The sequence below is a fragment of the Phascolarctos cinereus genome, unplaced genomic scaffold (genome assembly GCF_003287225.1).
Source record: "Phascolarctos cinereus isolate Bilbo 61053 unplaced genomic scaffold, phaCin_HiC Scaffold_2;HRSCAF=192, whole genome shotgun sequence".
NCBI lineage: Eukaryota > Metazoa > Chordata > Mammalia > Diprotodontia > Phascolarctidae > Phascolarctos > Phascolarctos cinereus.
The window spans coordinates 225,356,130-225,377,972 of NW_027555625.1; the positions used below are offsets into that span (position 1 = coordinate 225,356,130).

The 21,843-nt window shown below is 42.4% G+C and overlaps 1 protein-coding gene across 1 annotated transcript in view; it reads left to right on the forward strand.

Annotated features, from left to right (window-relative positions):
• The window catches only part of FER1L5 (fer-1 like family member 5), a 62,801-nt gene that overhangs the window by 4,626 nt on the left and 36,332 nt on the right, over nt 1-21,843 (forward strand). Inside the window, exons 2-14 of the mRNA XM_078149158.1 lie at nt 1,993-2,048; nt 3,806-3,897; nt 4,237-4,345; nt 6,436-6,490; nt 7,548-7,657; nt 10,765-10,893; nt 12,197-12,262; nt 14,832-14,882; nt 16,389-16,419; nt 17,193-17,308; nt 17,517-17,640; nt 18,015-18,109; nt 20,087-20,155. Of these exons, the coding sequence (XP_078005284.1) occupies nt 1,993-2,048; nt 3,806-3,897; nt 4,237-4,345; nt 6,436-6,490; nt 7,548-7,657; nt 10,765-10,893; nt 12,197-12,262; nt 14,832-14,882; nt 16,389-16,419; nt 17,193-17,308; nt 17,517-17,640; nt 18,015-18,109; nt 20,087-20,155 (1,103 nt within the window). The remainder of the gene's footprint in view (nt 1-1,992; nt 2,049-3,805; nt 3,898-4,236; nt 4,346-6,435; nt 6,491-7,547; nt 7,658-10,764; nt 10,894-12,196; nt 12,263-14,831; nt 14,883-16,388; nt 16,420-17,192; nt 17,309-17,516; nt 17,641-18,014; nt 18,110-20,086; nt 20,156-21,843) is intronic.

A 21,843-nucleotide genomic window follows, 5' to 3' on the forward strand; every position in this document is an offset into this window, starting at 1 on the left:
CTCTGCTACTCACTGCACACATCTTTTTTTTTTTAACCTCCTTTTCCAAGCATCTTCCATTACTCCTCTATACCAGTAGGGTGCATTCATCCCATGGAGTGAGATGACCCACTGTGGGGTACAGAAAGAAAATGTTAAAATTTCTGGAAGAAAAATAGAAAGAAATTAAAACTTACTAATGTTTAACATACAGATTGACACTGGTAACCTCAGTATGGATGTCACATGGTCCTGTATTCACAGTAGGCACAATAAACTCAAGGAAGAAGAAGGGAAGGAAATAAGTGTGTGTGTGTGTGTGTGTGTGTGTGTGTGTGTAAGTACATGTATGCATAGATATACATATATACACATATGTATAAATATACATATATACATACACACATATACACGTACATGATAAGTACGTAATATTTTATATATATAAAATAAGCATTTAAACAGCATAGTACCTACTATGGGGCAGGTACTGCACTAAGTGCTTTACAAATATCTCATTTGATCCTACTCAGGGTAGAGTAGGGCTCTACAACAATGAGTTGTCGTCAGCAACACCAACATTGTTATTAATAATTTTGGTGAGAAAAAAAGGTTTTTGTGCCATTCATGAATAAAATTAAATAAAACAATTATTCTGAGATACTGTTTATTTCACTTTTAGCTTATCTTTGCTGACTTCTTTTTGTAAATATTTAATAACATAATAGTACAATAATACATGTATATAATTTATAAATAAATATGCACATGTTGGGGGTACTGCTCAATTTTTTACTGATAGGGATACATGATGAAAGATGTTTGGAAACCACCATACTACACAATGCATACACACACACAAACACACACACAAATAGCCACTCTAACATCTTTGGAAAAGGTTGGTAGACATTGATATACAACTTGGTAGAAAAAGTGACATGTTTGTTTCTTCTGTGCCTTATTTCCTCAACTAGGTCTAAATTCCTTGAGGTCACAGATTCATTTGCTAGTTTGTTTTTAATTTTATTGGTGCCTTTTATTTTTACACCAAAGTAATTTCCCTATATATCCCCATAACCATTGAACCCTCCCTTGTTGTTGTTTTTTTTAATATTTACATATTCTTACCCTTTTCTTTTTGTACATCTACTGTTTCTTTTCAACCTCACAGAGATACTGGGAGGTAGGTACTCCAGATATTAGTATTCCAATTTTACAGCTGAAGAAACTGAGGCTCAGGGTTGTGACTTGCCCCAGGTCACACAGCTTGGAAATGTCAGAGGCAGGATTTGAATCCCAGGTCTTTTAAGTTTTTGCACTCTAGCCATTAAGCTTTGCTGCCTCCCTGACCCCACTGCCTTATAACAAAGAAGAATTCATCAAAACCAGTGGACACAGGGGCTGTATAGGACCACATGCACAGCATCCCACACTCATGGTCCCTCCCTTCTCCACCAAGTTGAGGAAGATGTATTTTATCATCTGTTCTCTGGGACTAAGATTGGTTATTATAATTCACCAGAATTCAGTTGCTTTTTAAGCATTGTTTTTATTAATATTATTTTAGTCATTGTGTATATTGTTCTCCTAGTTCAACCTACTTTTCTCTACATCACTTAGCACAATTCTTTCCATGTTTTTATGAAGTCGATATATATTTTGTTCAATTCTTCACCACCTGGCCTTACAGTAGTGTGGTCACAAAAGGCATGCGGCAAATGTTTATTAATTGGCTGATCATTTCACAAGCAGCCAGGGCACTCTATTTGTAATGATTTACATCCATGTCAGAAATCTTTAATACCACTTCCCTGCTACAGATCAAAGCGCAGAACAGGGGTAAAGAGAGGGAGAAGAACAGGTGGGAAAAGCTAAGACTCTCAAAGGAGACAAAAAACAGGTGTCAGGCTAAACCTGTCAGGATAAGCCTGAAATTACGGTTTTTAAGCCTTTATCAGGTATAGAGATGAAACAATTATCAATTCTCCCTTATTTGGTCTCTCCCTCCAGATGTCAAGAAGAAAACTCGAGTTATAGAAGAAGACAATAATCCTATCTGGAATGAGGTGCTTAATCGCCAAAGAGCAGGAAAGAGCCCCAATTCCAGGGCCTGGAGAGCCAAGGGTGGGGGGAAGGGTGGATGTTCTTGGAGATCCGGGGAGAAGTGTATATATGGGGGAGGGGGGAGTCAATTCTCTTTGCCCAAAGACCAGTAGATCTTAGCCTTATGAAAGGGTTCTACCTAGCCATTCAACAGATACAGATGGCATCCTTGTGCCATCTTCAGGAGCAGGTTACTTAGCCCTGCTTCATAGCCACCTTGGGCTATCACAACTTGAGACCAGATTCTGATAGTAAAATCATGGGTCCAAGCATTCACTCACCACTAGTCCTCACAATTGATATAGCAGAATATACCATGTCCCAAAGACTTGAAACAGCCATGTTTGTCATATGCAGAGTCTACACCTGCATAAACTTTCCATTTGGAGCCTCTCTCTTTGTCTCTGGCCCTAGAATGTGGGTATGGTCCACAGACCAGTCTAAATGTGTGGCCCAGATGCTTCTTAGAAAGCTAAAGCAAGGCTGCCTTCGCAGGAATCTCTTTCCCTTATTTCTGTTTCTGCCCCTCCTCCAAGATCCATGGCACGGCCTTAGATTGCCAAGGGGCTGCCCATGGAAGATCCTCCGAACCTAGGGGCACAAAGATGATGAGAAAAAAAAATGTGCAGAGCCACATCACTACCGCTGGCCCAGCAAGTAAACATCATCCCAATCTGGAAAGACGACAGTTTGTCTCAGCTTACTACCTACCTCCCAGCCCATTCAAAAAAAGAATCTTGGTCACCATAAAGGCTGACCAGACTCCTCCTCATTATTCAAGCTCCTTAGAGGTTTGGGGTGAGGTTGAATGAATGAATGAATGAATGAATGAATGAATGAATGAATGAATGAATGATTTATTAAGTACTTACTCAGTACCAAGCACTGTGTTGAGAGTGCTGGTGATAGATACAAAAGGGAGTCAGGCCCAGTCACTTACATCCTAACAGAGATAATACGTTTAGCAGGGTAGGATTCAGAGGTGGGTTTTCTTGTCCAGAAAGTTACAAGGATGTTGAATGGAGCCACAGGGGAGGTGACTGATATGCCCCTTAAAGAATCAATGGTGGTATTTATTTGACTATAGTTTCCAAAGCAAGAGCTAAATATTTATGGGGTGGGGGAAGGAGAGAAGAGTAGATGGCAAGAAGACAGTTGGGCTAGATGGCTGGTCGGGATGTGAAGCACCCCATCTGGGGGGGGGGTAGATATATAGTGTGCTATCTGAATATAAGCTCACTCACTAATCAGAACAGCTTAAGGTGTTCCCCCCACCCAAGTTTCCAAACTAAGTGGATTAAGCTCCTCTGTTGAGTCCATAAACATTTATTAAGTGCCTCCTGTGTGCCAGGCACTATGCTAAGAACTGGCAATACAAAGAAAGGCAAAAGATAGTCTCTTCTCTCAAGGCGGTCATAGTCTAAAGGGAGAGACAATATACAAACTATATAGGACAAACTGGAAACAATCTCAGAAGGTTAATATACTGTGATTAAGGAAATGGGAAAAGCTTCTAGTACAAGGGGAGACTTTAGCTGGGGGCGGGGAGTGTGGTAGGGAGGATGGGGATGGTCATGTAACCCAAACCATTGTACTTGTGAGTCTGGTGACCTGAAAGTTTCAGCATCAGGGAAGATGGCAAGAAGATGTCAAGGGTGGACAACTGGGTGGAATGCAGACATGTCTGGAAAGCCTTAACCTTCTTCCTGCTCCCCCACAGACCCTAGTGTGGCATCTAGGCCCACATCACCTGGAAAATGACTCCTTCCTGCAAGTCATCCTCCGAGACATGAGCCATAGAAAAAGTGAAAGGTGGGAGCATCAACAAAGGGTAGCCCTTCAATTGGCAAAAGCAGATGGAACATCCCCACCCCAACGCAAGACTTGCACAAATATCACTAGAACTATATATGTCACTAGAACAAGGGCCTTAGGGAATCCGAGAATGCAGGGGCAGGGGCTAGTGGGTAGGTCCTTCATATTCTGATGGGGTTCCTGAAATTCTCATCTACTGGACATCCCCTACCTAAATTCTAGAATACAGATCATAGCTCAGCCTTAACAGTGATATGATCTCTGGGGCTCTTCCTCCATCTCTTTCCAGTAAAAGGTAGGCATTTCCTAACCATATCTGTCTCTCCTCATCCCCAGGACTTTTGGTATCAGCACTATACTCCTCAGGCCATTGGTAGAAAACCCACACGAGCCCTTGGTTCTAACTAAGCTGCCCCTGGTCAGCCATACTGCACATCCCACAAAAGTGAGTAAGGGAAGGAGGACTTATAATGGAGTTGCTTTGGATGAGGAGAAGGAATTAAATGTACTGTGTACATGCATAGAGCAAGGGAAGAGAAAGTAGAAGTTTGCCTATCTCAGGGAATGTAAGGTTGCCGGCACGCTACCTGGGGTTGAATGCCTCCAGAAGGAAAGAGTCTTGTCCCATCTAAGAGCTGTTGAGAAATGAAAATGTAACCTAGATCTCAAGCCTAGCTATTTGCATATCACTCTCCTCACTGGTGAAATAAACCCAATCTTTTTAAGGCAGGATATTGCCGCACTGTCATATCCATGAATACCAAATGTCTCTTGGCATTCAGATCCTAGCAATTACTTCACATTCTATATCCAAGATCAACGCTTGACTAGAATGGGGTAACCTAGGCATTGGAAATTTAGAAGGTACAAAAATTTAACACATGTACCCCAGCTTTGGAAACAATTGAGCATAACATCTAGTTAGTTAAAATAATAACTCCCTTCTTCACAGAGGCAGGGGACCAGAGTGTGAAATACTAACTACACTGTCCAAAACAACTGATGTGTTGTTGATTTTGCTAAACTGCTTTCTTTCTCTTTATTTTTTATTTATAAGAATTGGCTTTCTGGGTAGGAGAGGCAGATATTTAGAAATGGAGGTGATCTAAGAACAAAAAATATCAACAAAATAATTTTTTAAATAATTAAAATGGGAAGTTACAGGTGGTGGTTATTATTAAAAACACCCCATCTGTGTGCTAGCTACTATGATAATTAGTAACTAATAAAAGTAGGTACTATAGTGGTTAGTAACTGATAGCATAGTGTCATGTTTAGGGCGCTGGACTCGGGTTAAGGCAACCTGAGCTCAAATACCACTACAGATACTTACTACCTATGTGGCCCTGCCTCAGTTTCCACATCTATAAAATTTAAGCATTGGGCTTAATGGCTTCTGAGCTTCTAGTTCTAGCTCTATGATCCTATAATCCTATGATAAAAATCTGACATAATTGCCAGAATCTGAGTGCCATGATATGTATGACATTCATAGATATAGCAATGTGGTAATATCTTATCTGAAAAAGACTGACTATACTTCTCCACTATTGATGAGAGTGATAAGCAAATGCCTCCCATTCAGCTAAATTTAATTACTTCCTGTATTATTCTCTTTTTTTCTATTTTTATTCTGAACATAACAAAAAATAAAATGAGCATTTCTACATATAGCAGTAGAATAAAAGTAAATCATTGTGCATGAAACTGCAGGTCTTGATTATGTACAGTTTTTAAAGCATTTCAACCTGTAGCTTTCGAAGTTGTTCTGCTTGTCAGCACATCTTTCTGGACTTCTTCTGCTCTCCTCTCTACATTATTTTAAAAGCTGCTCCAGTGACCATCTTTTCTTTCTTGCCCTTTTCTTTTCTTTGTGACCTTATCCCTCTCTTGCCTCACCCACCCAACTACCGCTGGAAAAGAGCAAGAAAAAACAAGCTCTGAAACAAATATGCACAAACAAGCAAAACAAATTCCCGCATTGGCTGTGTCTGAAAATATATGTCTTATTCTACATCTTGATTCCATCACCTCTCTCTCTCAGAAGGTGGGAAGCATGCTTCATCCTCAGTCCTATGTAATCGCAGGTGGTCATTGCACTGATCAGAGTTCTCAAGTCTTTCAAAGTTGTTTTTCATTATAATATAGTTATTGTGTAAATAGTTCTAGTTTTCATATATGCTTTTGACATCACAAATTACAAAGTCTCCTAAGGGCACCCTCCATTTTGCTGGCCCCAGGCACCAAAAATAGGAGTTGGGACTTTGCTGCAGATATATTCCCTTTCCTCCTTACCCACTCCTACCACCAATATCCTCTAGATCCCTCCCCTTATCTCCAGATTCCTTCACAATCACTCACTCCATCAGACCTCACAACTGCGCCCCTAATGTCGTATCTCACCTCGATCACCACCAGTCCCATCCAGGAGAGATCAGAGGTGAGCTCACTGGGGCAGTGTCAAGTTTTGACCAGTTGAATTGGTATCTGAAGCTTCACATCTTGCCCATAGTTCTGCTTGCTTTTCTTTTTCAGAGTACTGTTACCTTACAAATAACCTACCTGCCGCAGAAGACCCACCATAAGTCAGGTGAGCCATCACACTGGCCCATAACTATCCCCCTGAACCATGCCTCCTCTGACCCAAGAAGACCACTTCTACCACAATTCAGTCCATAAGCATTGGGTGCTGACAGCAGGCTTGAGATTAAAGGACTCTGTCTCAGAGCCTAAATGTCTTCTGCTTGTCCCTTGCCTGCTATTAGTGTTCCATTCTCCAAAGAACTAAAAAACACATAAGTTACAGAGCAAGGCACAAGAAAGTCAATTTCTAAGGGTATGAAAATAGTGAAAAGGGCCACTGGGTTATGTGTCAGGAGTTCTGGATTCTGCCATTTATGAGATCTGTGCCCTTGTGGAAGTTTCTCGTCTTCTTGGGGCCTCAGTTTCTTCATTTACAAAACAGAATGTAGCACTACATTATTATCTCGAAGGCCTATGGATCCTTTCCAGATATTCTCCCACCTTAGACAGTCCCTGTATGGGGTGGGGGTCGAGAGGCTGCAAAGAAGACATATAGAAATATTCAACAGAGGCAAACATTCCTACATACAGAAATGTGAGTTTGCTTGCTTACAGCATACTGATTTTCCTAGTTGTCTTTTCAATGAGGAGAATAGAACCATAGAGTTGGAAGGGGTGTTAGAGGTCATTTAAGACCTTCATTTTCCAAATGACTAAACAGAGGCCAAGAGAAGGAAATTACTTACCCAAAACCACGCGGTTTGTAAGTAGCAGGAGCTAGAGTTCAAACTCAGATTCTCTGACCCTAAATCCAGGTGGAGATGGAATAAGAAAGGGGAAGAAAAAGCTTCATAACCTTTCAACTGGCAGCCCTCATGAGGTTCACCTTTAACACAATACCAGAGCCCAGAAAGTGGTCACAAGGGGAAGAAAGCAGAATTCAGACAGTTGGATGAAAAGACTGTGCAGAGGTGCTAAGGGCAGAAGGAAATTAGAGATAGGTAGAGAACAGGGTACGGTCATCTCTTCCCCTTCCCGTTAGCGGTAGGTGCTCTTGATGGAGGGACTGACAGAAGTCCCTCCTCCCTGCCCCAACTGACTTGCGGAGGTCTGTGTTTCCCCAGTGAGTTGGCAAAAGCTCGGCATCACCTGTAAGGAGGGTGGAAGGCATGAAACCATGGTGGCTGATCACTACGTGAGAATGCCTCTAACCTCCAAGCCGCAGGACTTCCAGGTAAGGATGCCCCAGCTGTTTCTCCCAAGGCTCAAGTTGAAGCAGTCCCAGCTTTTCCTAATGAGCCTCTGCTGACACTCTGTGGGTGGTGATGGACAGGCTCCAAGTCTCTGCAGAGACTGCCCAGTGAGAACATGCTCAGGGATCACAACAGCTGGCAGAGGGAGCACCTTGGAGCTCCTCCCCAGATTCCTTACCATGGTCTGCGTCTAGGTTCCAGAGTGCCCGGAAAAATGCCAAGAAATTTTGCCCTGCAACTAAAGATGGGCAATTATAGCTTTGGGGATGTTGGGGGAAAATCAGTCATTCAAATATTTATTTACTATCAATCAATCAAAAAGCATTTATTAAGGGCCTATGCTGTGCCAGGCACTATTGCCTCAGTCAAACTGAGACCCAGGAAAGATGTTAGCTTACAAAGGCCAAGGTCTCCCACTGCATCCTGGGCCGTCTCCAGTCTTCCTGATGTATACCTTTCCACTGGACTCAGAAGGATCCAGAGGAGAGAATGAGGCTGATGACTCTGCACAGTCCTGCCTCACTTAAATCCAATTCACTTGCAAGTCATGACATCACCTTCCTGATGCCTTGGCCCTCTTTGAGAATGAAGGACAAAGAATAATAAGCCCTGAGATTACAAAGACCAAAATGAAATAATCCCTGACCTTGAGGATCTTTTGTTCTACTGGGGAGACAAACAGATCTAAATATGCACAAGGTATGTGGTAACTGGGAGGGGGAGGCACTATCAGCTAAGCAGAACGACAAAGGCTGCATTGTTGAAGGTAGTGCTTGAATCCCTGAATTTGAGAGTTTGAAGGGACCTCAGTTGCTTCATAGTACAACTCCTACGCAAAAGGAATCCCCGCTGTAACCTACCTGGCATGTGGCCATAGAGTCTCTGCTTGAAGACTCTAGAAACATGGAAACCACTCACCCCCCCCACACACATCCAACCAATTACTAAGTCCTGTTGATTCTACTTTTGTATATTTCCTCTTTTCCAACACTACCACAAGCCTGGTGCAGACCCTCATCACCTCACTGCTAGAACAATGCATTAGCCTGCTGGGAGGTCTCTCTGCTTCAAGTATCTCCCCACTCCACCCTCCCCTCAGCTATCAAAGTGATCTTCCTAAGGCACAGTCTGTCCATGTCACTGCCCCCTCCCCATCCCTTATGCAATTAACTCCAGTGGCTCCCAGTTACCTCCAGGAGCAAATATAATATTGTTTGGTTTTTAAAACCCTTCATAACCTGGGTCCTTCCTATCTCCCCAGCCTTGCCACATTTTACTGTCCCCCCACTACTGTGCAATCCAGTGACACCATCCTCCTTGCTCTTCCTGGCATTAGATACTCCATCTTCTGATTCTGGCTGGCCATTTTCATTGGCTGCTCCCATGCCTGGAATGCTCTTCCTCCTCACTTCCACCTGCTAGTTTCCTTCAAGTTTCAGCTAACGTCTTGCCTTCCATAGGAAACCTTTCGTGATCCCCCTTAATGCTAGGACCTTCCCTCTGTTGATTATCCCCAATTTATCCTGTATGTAGTCTGTACATGGTTGTTCATATGTTGTCTCCCATATTAGACTGTGAGCTCCTTAAGGTTGCCTTTGTTTTTGGTTTTGGTTTTTTGGGAGGCAATCAGGATTAAGTGACTTGCCCAGGGTGACATAGCTAGTAAGTGTCCGAGGCCAGATTTTAACTCAGGTCCTCTTGACTTCAAGCTAGGCTCTGAGATCACGAAGACAAAAATGAAACAATCCCTGCCTTCAAGGGGCTTATATTCTACAAGGGAAACAAATATACATATCTAAATAGATGGGCAGCTAGGTGGTGAAGTGGATAGAGTGCTGGCCCTAGAATTAGGAAGACTATCTTCCTGAGTTCAAATCTGGCCTCAGACACTCACTAGCTATGTAACCCTGGGCAAGTCACTTAACCCTGTTTGCCTCAGTTTCCTCATCTGTAAAGTAAGCTGGAGAAGGAAATGGAAAACCACTCCAGTACCTCTGCCAAGAAAATTCCAAATGGTGTCATAAAGAATTGGCCACAACTGAAAAATGACTGAACAACCGAGGCTAGAGGAAGAAGGAGGGCATTCCAGGCATGGGGAACAGCTTGTACGAAAACCAGAGACAGGAGATGTAGTACCCAGCAGAGTGTTAGGCACTGTTGGGAATACCAGGAGGGAGATTATATCATCAAAGATTTAGAGTTTGAAGGGATCTTAGAATATAAGCTCCTTGAGGGTAGGGACTAATTTTTACTTTTTTGTGTGTCACCAGCATTTAGCAAAATGCATAGCACATAAAGGCTTGTTGATTGATTGATCTTAGGGATCATCTAGCCCAGCACCCTCATTTTGCAATAAGGCATGGGGCACAGAGGTAAAGTGACTTGCCCAAGGTCACACAGATAGATTCCTGCACTCGACAGATTCTACTGTCTCCCTATTCTTTAGGACTTAAAGGTCTAATGGAGAAAACAGAATACACATTCTTTCATATACCAAGTGTTCAATAACAATAAAGGAATTTTGTAGATGGTCCATAGACCATAGAGGGAAATAATAGGAGATAAAGCCAAAAAGGAAGGTTAGGTGACAGAATGTCAGGAGATGAACAATTTAGACTTCAGTCAATAGAGAGCCATTGAAAGACTGACCAGGAGAGCAACCACAATGAAAGATGTGCCTCAGAAAAATTAATCTGGCCACATAGGGGGAAATGGTCACACACTGTCTTGGTCAGTTCTCTGGTCCTCAGGTACCCCCTCTGGAGTAAAGTAAGAGAGTAAGTCAGCATGAGACTCAATCACTCCCAAGGGCCCCTTCCTGCCCTGAGTCTACATTCCCATGACAAGAGCCTGAACAAGGGGAGGGGCAGAGAAATCCCAAGCACTTTAAAGTGGGTTGCAATTTCCAGCCTGTGCCCAAATCCGTAAGTGTTTCCTCTCCTTTGTGCTCTCTGAGAGACTTCTCTTTGGTTTTGTTCTGCTTAATGACCACCCAATGGGCTGATCAAGGGATGATTCCCTGGGTCCCTGTTTGAAAAGGTGAGTAAGAGCTGGCCCAGCCTGTTACAACTTCTCTCCTTCCCCGCAGGTTCAAGTGAGAATATTTGAAGCCCGCCAGCTCCATGGAAACAACATTGAGCCCGTGGTGAAGATATTAATTGGAAATCATGAGTATCAGACTCGGATAAAGAAGGGGAATAACCCCTTCTTCAACGAGGTTGGCCTTGAAACAAGGGGAGAGGGGAAGGGAAGGACAGGGGTGTTGGGTACCTGGCCTTTTCTTTTTCTGGAAATAACTACAGCCAGCAATGGATAAAAGCTCCATCCTAACCTGGGGTGTTCTCATGGGCTGAGCTCGAGCTGGGGAACAAGGGCCATGAGAACCAGCTACGGGCTCCTCAGGGAGGTGATGCCCCCTGGCACTCTCTGATTTTTTCCAGGCCTCATGACATTTCTAAGAAACTGTTTCCTTATCTGTAAAGTGAGGAGATTAGATTAGATGTTCTCTCAGGTCCCTTCCATTCTGTTCTACCCCATTCTGTGTGCTTTGTTGTTGTTGATGGGCATCTAGGTGGCGAAGCAGATAGAATGCTAGGCCTGAAGTCAGGAAGACCTGAGTTCAAATTAGGCTTCAGACACTGCCTAACTGTGTGACACTGGGCAAGTCACTTGCCCCTGTTTGCTTCAGTTTCCTCATTTATCGAATGAGCTAATGAGCTGGAGAAGGAAGTGGCAAACCACTCCAATATCTTTGCCAAGAAAACCATTTGGGTCACAAAGGGTCAGAGATGACTGAAACAACAACAACAGAAGTCCCAGGCCTTTAGCATAAAGTAATGAGTCATGAGACTGGGTTATTGGCTGAAGTGGATGCTGCTATCATTAGAGGCTCCTAGCTAGGGACCTGGTGGGGAGGATAGGCACATTTTTCTGAGTTGGGGGATTCTGATGCTGGTCCCTGCCTCCTTAGAGAAAGCAACAGGGTGACATGTCACCACATTTCAGAAAGCGACAACCTTATTTATTCATATATTTGAACAACTGCATATATCAATGCAAGTTGAAAACTCACCAAAAAACTTTTTTTAAAAAGAAAAAGAGGGGCAGCTAGGTGGTGCGGTGGATAGAGCACCGGCCCTGGAGTCAGGAGTACCTGAGTTCAAATCCAGCCTCAGACACATAACACTTACTAGCTGTGTGACCCTGGGCAAGTCACTTAACCCCATTGCCTACCCCCAAAAAAAAGAAAAAAAAGAAAAAGAAAACTTTGAATTGTATCTCTGACACTTACTACTTCTATGATCTTGAACAAGTAACTTAAACTCCCAGGGCCTCAGTTTCCTCAACTATAAAATGAAGGGTTTGGGTTAGATGGCCTCCGAGGCCCCTCTCAGCTCTATTTCTGTGATCCATAATTCTATGAATTTTAGAATTAACCACTCCCTCTCAACTGCCTACCCTCCCCCTCCCCATAACCCCCTTCTCCAACATACAATATCATCTCTTCCTTTATGTTTCAGAAATTCTTCCATAATTTCCAACATCAGTATCCCACAGACTTCTTTGAAGAAATCATCTCAATCCAGGTAAGAAAGTCAACTAGTTTCTCTTAACCTCCAGCATCATGATCCTCTTTGATGGTTTAGAAAAATATTTCCCATCATGCCTCATTCCTAAGCAAACCATTCTCCTTCCCCTTTACTTTTCTGGGGTCCCTCTCAGAGGCCAATTTATCCAAAGTTGTCTCTGACTTTATCAAGCAGCTAGGTAACACAATGGATAGAGCAATGGGCCTGGAGTCAGGGAGACCCGAGTTCAAATTCAGCCTCAGACATTTACTAGCTCTGTAACTAACTCAGATACTCCTGACTCCAGGACTGGTGCTCTATCCACCGCACCACCTAGCTGCCCCTTTTTTCTTTTTAAAAAAAGTTTTTTGGTGAGTTTTCAACTTGCATTGATATATGTAGTTGTTCAAATATATGAATAAATAAGGTTGTCGCTTTCCGAAATGTGGTGACATCTCACCCTGTTGCTTTCTCTAAGGAGGCAGGGACCAGCATCAGAATCCCCCAACTCAGAAAAATGTGCCTATCCTCCCCACCAGGTCCCTAGCTAGGAGCCTCTAATGATAGCAGCATCCACTTCAGCCAATAATCCAGTCTCATGACTCATTACTTTATGCTAAAGGCCTGGGACTTCTGTTGTTGTCGTTGTTTCAGTCATCTCTGACCCTTTGTGACCCAAATGGTTTAACCTCTGTTTGCCTTAGTTTCCTCAACTGTAAAAAAAGGAATGATAATAATAGTACCTATCTTCCAGAGTTGTTGGGAGGATCAAACGAGATAATCTATGTAAAATACTTAGCACAGTGACTCTAAATAGTAAGTGTTTAATAAAAGTTTGTTCCCTTCTTCCCTCATTCACTTGATAGCTTAGACACTAATATACCACGAACTATGGTCTAATATTCTGGTACCCTGATGCAGGTCCAAAGAGGACCTAGTAATGTCAGGGAGAAGGGAAGGAGAAGGGATAAAGCATTTATTAAACAATTATTATGTGCCAGGCACTGTGCCAAGTGCCTTACTTCTACTACTTCATTCTACTGCTGCCTCGTTAGGGCATAAAAGTCACTACTGTCTGGGCTCTCCAAGGTACCGTCAGGCTCTGGCAGCTCCTACTAAGCTGGAAAGCTGTGAACTCAGTAAGAAGCTCAAAATATCTGTTGTCTGAGGTTAGCCACTATTTAAAAAGCCTTCTTGTTTATGGCACCTCATGAAATCATACATAGAGAGCTGGAATCTGCATCAGTAAAGGAAACATCCAGACATAAGTATGTATTTCTCAAATATATCTATGAGAAGCATCTTGGTGTAACAGATGGGGAGCTGGCCTCAGAGTCACAAAGACCTGGATTCAAACAAAGCCAATGCAACTAAGATTAGAAGGAAGGTAGAAAATTGGGAAAGAATTTTTACAACTAGTCTCTCTGATAAAGGCCTCATTTCTAAAATATATAGAGAATTAAGACAAATTTATAAGAACACAAGCCATTCCCCAATTGATAAATGGTCAAAGGATATGAACAGACAGTTCTCAGATGAAGAAATTAAAGCCATCTATAGTCATATGAAAAAATGCTCTAAATCATTATTGTTTAGAGAAATGCACATCAAAACAACTCTGAGGTACCACATCACACCTATCAGATTGGCCAACATGACAAAACAGGAAAATGATAAATGTTGGAGAAGATGTGGGAAAATTGGAACACTAATACATTGTTGGTGGAGTTGTGAAATGATCCAACCATTTTGGAGAACAATTTGGAACTATGCCCAAAGGGCTACAAAAATGTGCATACCCTTTGATCCAGCAATAGCACTTCTAGGGCTATATCCCAAAGAGATCAAACAAATGGGAAAAGGACCCACATGTACAAAAATATTCATAGCAGCTCTTTTTGTGGTGGCAAAGAATTGGAAATTGAGAGGATGCCCATCAATTGGGGAATGGCTGAGCAAGTTGTGGTATATGAATGTAATGGAATACTATTGTGCTATAAGAAATGATGAACAGGCTGACTTCAGAAAAACCTGGAAAGACTTATATGGTCTGATGCTGAGTGAAGTGAGCAGAACCAAGAGGACTTTGTACACAATAACAGCCACGTTATGCAATGACTAAGATTGTTAAACTGAACCCTTCTCAGGATCTAAGACATCTCCAGAGGCCTCAGGATGGAAAATGCTGTCCACATCCAAAGAAAGAACTATGGAAGTCGAATCGCTATCACTTATTTTTACCTTCTGTTGAGTTTTGTTTCATCTTTCTGATGGTTCCTCCTATTGGTTTTAATTTTTACTTACAACTTCACTAATATGAAAATATGTTTAATGGGTATGTAAATGTAAAGCCTATATCAGATTGTGCACCATCTTGGGGAGGGTGTGGGGGAGGAAGGGGGAGAAAAATTTTCAACTCAAAAGCATATGGAAGTGATTTTTGATAAATCAAAATAAATTAATTTAAAAAAAAAGATAGAACTGAGGGGCCCCTGCCCTGTGCACCATATTTCCCACATTCCATGCCCTCCTTGAGGGCAAGAGAATTGACAAAGAATTTGAATCTTTCTGGAAACTTCCTCTACAGGTGGTGGACTCCCAAGCAAAGAGAGCCAATTCAGAGATTGGGAGGTGCCAGGTGAGTGGCAACTGAGCTCTAAGATCACAGGCTCTTAACCTTCTTAACCCGTGGCAGTGTGGTGAAGCTTGTGGACTCCTTCTGAGAATAATGCTTTTAAATACATAAAAGTTTAAAAGATTATGAAAGAAGCATATTTTATTAAAATACTTAGCAAAATATTTTTTTAAGTTCATGGATTCTCCTCCCCCAAGGTTAATAACCTCTTCTCTAGGGAGTGAAGGGGAAATTGGGGAAAACTGCTGGTCTAGTCCAAGGCTCTGGTACCTGAATTCCATACTTGTCCTATAATCCCCCTGCATCCATTCATTCATTTGACATGTATTTATTAATCATTATATTAGGCACTTTTAGGCAATGGGAACACAAAGACAGAAAACAAACTGTCCCTGCCTTTAAAGAGATCATATTCCTGACCTTTGCTAGCAAGCCGAGCTCAGGGGCCATCAATTACATTGATTTCAGGCAGTGTTCCTGACCCTGTTCATCATCCCTTACCAACTAACATCAGATCCTTCCAAGCCTAGAAGGAGGTATCTAGTTCTTCTGTGGTTGTACCTTAAAAAAAGATACACTTGAACTAGAGAAAGTGCTAATTAAGGTAAATGATCCAGTGAACAGATGAAGAGAGGACATGGTGCTGTGGTATGAGAACAGCCTAAGAGATTAGGAATCTTCAGTCAAGAAAGAGGAAGGTGGGGTGGGATGGAAGTCCATACAGTGATGAAGCATTTACCATGGATTTCAAATCAAGAATAGTATAATCAGAGTACACCCATGGAAGATCAAGAAAGGAAACCTTAGCATAACGAAAAGGCAGTTTTCCTCCATATGGAAAGCTTAGAAAATCCATGAGCCCCCAAAGATGGTAAGGATTAATTTATGAAGAGATTAAGAGATAGACTAGCAGGTAACAAACTCATAGCAAGCAACAAAGGTTGAAATCAAACTCTTGCAAAAGCCACAGGCTACTGAAAACCTTTTGGAATAACATCCCAGGCAAGGACATCTTTTTGTTCTAAGCAGGACAAAGTTAGACCAAAATTCCAAGTGCTCAAATATAGAGCATTCCAGGGTTGACAGGAGCAATGGAATCATCAAACCAGAGTGGCTAAGGGAAATTTAGGATGTTTGGGGATGCCTTCTCTAACCGTTGAGGTCCAGGTAAAGGAAGACGAACCCTGGCTTCCTAATACATGTCTCTCTGTATCTCTACCAGAGACAGGCTCCTAAGCCAGAAAGATAATGGCTCTCGCCCACCTTGCGAAGTTATGGTGTCCTAATATAGTCTTTATCTGAGAAGGAAGTGAACTCTAATCCAGAATCTCTTTGCAACAGTCTACCTTGACAACCTTCTTCAACCATCCTTTGATCCCTTTCCCTACATACCTGAGCCTCCAGTGATGAATAGGTTCTCTCTGTGGCGGTAGTGGGGAAAACAAGCCTAGGTAGGGCTCTACTTAGAGACTGGAATTCCTAATTTGTCTCTTCCTTTTGTCTATTTAGATAGATATTGGGATCATCTATTACGCTCCAGGTAGGTGATGACTGCCACATATCTACTGTTGTTCTGAAACAAGTGAGTCTGTGAGTCAAGATACCTAGAAATCAATTAGTTAGTCAGAAAGCACTTATTAAGCCCCTACTATGTGCCAGACATTATGTTAAGGGTTGGGGTTACAAAGGCATAGAAGAAACAGCCCCTGCCCTCAAGGAGGGCAGTGGAGAGGAAAGACAATAAATATATACATAATTCACACATGTTTAGCTTATCCCTTAGACTAGAAAGAATTTCACCAAAAAGGGTCCCCACCTTAGATAAAAATCATAAACTATACAAATAACTCCGGTATGGGTCAGGGTTTGGGTGAGATTTGGGGGTCAAGGTTCAATTGGAATTAGGTGGTGGTAGTTGAGTTCTACTGACATTATAACTTTGCAGCTGAAGATAGGATTGTATTTAGGGTTGAAAATTTTTTTGATCACTTCATCTTAGATTTGGATTCAGCCCAAGTCAGTAATCACTACAGATGACCTTCAATCCAAGAAACTAATATAATGTTTCCATTTCCTATAGGCCTTCCTTTGAGGGGCCATCTTAGTAGAGCACTCTTGCCTGAGTGGACCACCATTAATGGCTTCCCCTTTTCCTCCAAGTTTTAGGAAGAGGCTAATACTGTCACTTAATTAGAACAAGAACGAAATTAGACCTCCACCAATACACTCAAACTGGCTGCCAAGGGAGGCTCCCAAGAAATGAGAGAGCCCCCAAACTGGTCACAAGGAGCATGTTCATCTCTCCCCACACAGAGCACACCCTTATGAGGAAGTGGCTAGGCCTTTGTCATTCCAATAAACCCAGCTGGGGGATCAGAGGTTACCTGAAGGTCACCATCTCTGTCCTTGGTGTTGGAGACCAAGCCCCGGTAAGGCTGTACATCCAAATTGGCCATGGCTACTTTTTACTTGACACCTGTGGGTCCTTGGTCTGATTCATTCAGCCTTCCTCCACACGGGAGATGGCATTAGGGGTCTGGAGCTCTAAATGAGTGGGAGGTTAGAGGGCAGTGTCTCCTGGCCTCAACCCAGGCCTCTGATGAGGCTCTGTCTCCATCTGTTTAATGGTTTTTCCAGGTGGATGTTGGACATCTGCATGAGACTAGCGAAATAGAGAAGAATCTCTTCTTGTCAGCCACAGTCCCAATCCAATTAGCTACTTTTTCGTTCTTCATCTACTGTGCTGAAGACCTGTACCTCAGTAAAGCCAGGGTCCCCTCAATACCTGCTTGATTCCCAACACAACTCCATCTTACTACTATAGTTCTATATCCCAACTATGACTTTGTCATTGACCCTCAGAATAAGGCAAAGTCAAGGGAGAACTTTCCCATAATCACTTTGTTCAGATTCTGCTATGACTTTTTTGGATGGGCTCTCCTCTCCTAGGCCTGCCCTGGGCTTTCTAGTCCAGGGAACATCCCAAGACTTTTCTCCTTCCCTGTTGTTTTCCCTGTTCATCCCATTTCGGGGGAAGGAGTATCCCCAGGGAAGATAGTGCCTGCTTGGAAAATCCTAATGTATCATGTTGAAGAATGTAGGCGTTTTCTTACTATCCCATTTCCTGCTCCCCAGAAACTACTATGGCCTCCGGGTTCTTTTCCCACAATGTCAGAAAGAAAAAGAGCCCAATGAATCCAATGTTGGAGTTGGAAATGGCTGGAAAAATAGTAAGTGAGGAACAGGCTCAGAGGGGGAGGTGGCATTGGAGAATAGTATAGTATAGCAGAAAAAGAAGTAGATAAAGAGTCAGGAGACCCAGATTTTTCCTATATCTTTTCCTTAACAGTTTTGCGACCTTTAGAAAATGACTTAAACTCTCTGGGGCTCAGTTTCCTCATCTACAAAATGGGGGAGTTAGACTAGACAGTATGTAAGGTCCCTTTGAATACTGTTTGCTTGTTTGTCTTTTAAAATAAACTCTCACCCACTCAAATTTTCCTAATTCTAGTTATTTGTTCTTTGAAACTATGGGCCTCGGGGCAGGTAGGTGATGAGTGGATAGAGCTCTGGCTTTGGAATCAGGAGGATGTGAGTTCAAATCCAATCTCAGACACATGACACTTACTAGTTGTGTGACCCTGAGCTAGTCGCCTAACCCCTAAATGCCTCACCAAAAAGAAAAAAAAAAGAAAGAAAGAAAAAGAAAAGAAACTATGGGCTCATTGTCACTGAGTTAACATTCCAGGGATGTGTCAAGGCCATCTGGTACCAGAGCTGATTGTTAAATTTTCATGGTGAGTAATTTGCACCTTGGAAATCAACAAACTCTACAAATCAGAGATTGATTATTGTTTAGTTAACTGTCTAGAATTAAGAAAGTGATAGAGAAATGTTAATAATTCAGATGAAATTTAAATGTGTCCTCTCCGAGAGCCAGTTGTTAAACATCTATTAGCGTATCCCCGGAGACTGCAGGAGAAGGGGAGTCTCAAGGAAAAATAAAAACCACTGTCTTTTAGAGATACTTGATTCATGATTGTAGGCCTCTGCTCACTTGTTTGACTTTGGGCATATTGCTGAACCTCCTTGTGCTTCAGTTTTCTTGACAATAAAATGGGGGGGGTTGGACTAGATGACCCCTCAGCTCCCTTCCAGCTCTAGATTTGTGATCCTAAGATCATTTTCCATTTTGTTTTTTCCCTCCAGCACCTAGCCCGATGCTTAGTATTTACTAAGTATTTACTATTAATATTTACTAATTAATTGCAATGAATAATTAGCAAAGGGCAGAGGTTCTGCTTGGCCTAGGGACCTAGAATTTAAATTTCTAATCATCTGGTTAGGTTCTGGATCCTATCAACTGTAAATGTGGGGAACTGAGGAGCCTAGATTATATGTAAACTCCCAAGGCTCATTATCTTCACACAGACTACCCCTACCCAATCATCACCATCATCACCTCATGGGACTTCACCACACTGGCTTCCCCTCAGTCTTGTTAGTTAGAATAGCCAGGACCACTCTCCCCATACCTATTAAGAAGTGGCATGATACAGTGAAAAGAGCTCTGGATTTGGAGTCATGAGATCTGCATTCCTGCTTCAAACCTGAATGACCTCGGGCAAGTCACTTAACCTCTCTAAATTGGATTGTTGCTCAGTCATTTCTGTTATGTCTGACTCTTCCTGACCCCATTGGAGGTTTTCTTGGCAAAGATACCGGAGTGGTTTGCCATTTCCTTCTCCAGCTCATTTTACAAATGAGGAAACTGAGGCAAATAGGGCTAAGTGACTTGCCCAGGGTCACACAGCTAGTGTCTGAGGCCAGATTTGACAGGAAGATGAGTCTTCCTGGACTCCAGGCCCAGCATACTTAACCACCTGCTGCCCTTTGGGGATAATCTAGGATCCTAATAGGGATACTCGAGCCAGATCTGACAGGAAGATGAGTCTTCCTGGACTCCAGGCCCAGCATACTTAACCACCTGCTGCCCTTTGGGGATAATCTAGGATCCTAATAGGGATACTCGAGCCTAGCCTAAAAGAGAGACAAATACATCAAGAGGCTGAGAAAAGGAAGGTTCCTTGAACCAGTCAGTGGCAGGCTGGGAGGGGAATTGAGGAAAGGGAGTAAACTGATTAGTAACCCATAGCAGGAGGATGAAATTGCCACAACAACTAACTGTATTACTGAATATTCCCCAGCTCAAAACTAGCCCGAAGCTCCATACAGAGACACCCAGGTGGGACCAGACTCTGACCTTCTCTGTTCAGGTAAAGCATCTTGCTCCTCCCTTTCCCTCTCCCTACTCCACACACACAGGGAACCAGAAGAGATACTTAGCAGCTGGCTCTTCCTTCACACGGGCCTCAGAGGGAGAAGGGGGGCAATAAGGGCAGAGATGGGGGACTCTGAAAGAAAAAATTCGAGAGTGAGACCTTACTGTCATGAAGGAATTATTCTGGTTTTTTGGCAAATAACTAAAGCTCATCCCTTTAAACTTTCTCTTCTTAAAACCATTTTTGTTGGAAGTCCTTAAGATATTTTAAATACTCTTTTGACTTCCTAAAACAAAATGATCTCAACATAAGCTTGCCTGTTTTTTGGTCACTCAAGGCCTACCTTATGAATATTAGTAGTCATGGTCACACAGTGATAACCCTCCAAGTACAAGATGGGGCAGGATGATAGGCCCAAGACTCAGTTGGCCCCATGATGCTTCAATCTGTGAGTTCTTGAGTGTGTTCTTTAGAATTTCTCAGCGTTCTTCCCTGTCAGCTACCACTTCTTGCTTTTGTAAATGTTTTTAATTCTACATTTCATAAGCCTCACTCTAATTCACTGTTTCCATCTGCTGGATGGACTAGAAAATCAAATTTGTTAGAATATCTCTAGGATAAGAACAAATGGTCCTAAGAAAGAGCCTGACAGGCTCTTGTGTGATCTTTATAACATATTTTGGGGATTCAGAGGCCTCATGTGCTTACTTCAATCCAAATGAAATTTAGCAAGTAATTTATTAAGGCTCTACTGTGTACAGACCACTGTGCTCACTACAAAGTTTAGCTAAATCAGAGCCCCTTGGGCTCATTCAGCTCAATCTCATTAAGGGGATGGAGAAAAGAAAACAAGGCAATGATTGGAACAGAGAAGGAATTCTTAGATAAGAAGAGAATCATGAAATTCCATTAAAGAGTATCTTAGAATGAGGATTGAGAAAAGGCCATTGGATTTGGTGATAATGTTACTGGTGATCTTGGAAAGGGATATTTCAAGGGTGGGATGAGTATGAAAGCTAGACTACATGGAGTTGAGGGGCGACAGGTTGGTGAAGAAATGGAAATAACAATTAGATTATCCCTTCTAGAGGAAGAGATATAAGAACTTAAAAAGCTAGCAGGATTGGAAGAAGTTATTTTTAGAATGGGAAGACCTATGAAAGCTTGTAGGCAGAGGGGAAGACATCAGTGGTGCAATGTAAGCAGGAAGAAATGAAACTAACAGTACAAGAGGAGGAAGGCACCCAAATTACAAATTAAGGCTGTTGCTTTGCACACCATAAGCAACATTAGGAGTTGAACCATTGGACCTTTGTAAAGCCTGGCCTATGTCCTAGGACCACAGAACTATAGGATTGGAAGGGACCTCAGCAGCCATTTAGTTGAACACATGTCTGATAAAGAATTCTCTCTTTAACATAGCCAAATGGCCCTCCATCTTTTGAAGACCTCAGAAAAGAGAGGAACTCACTGCCTCCCAAGGCAGTCCAGGGCACAAAGCTTCATGAGGGCAGGGACCGTGTTATATCTAAACTATATCTCCATCAGTGCCTAGTGCAGTACTCTGCAACACAATAGGTGCTTAATGTTTGAATCTAATTTATTTGAACTAAATATACTGTCCTTAGTATTAGTTGGTTCACCAAGGCACCCCAGGGGATTGGGAATCCCGGAAATCTGGG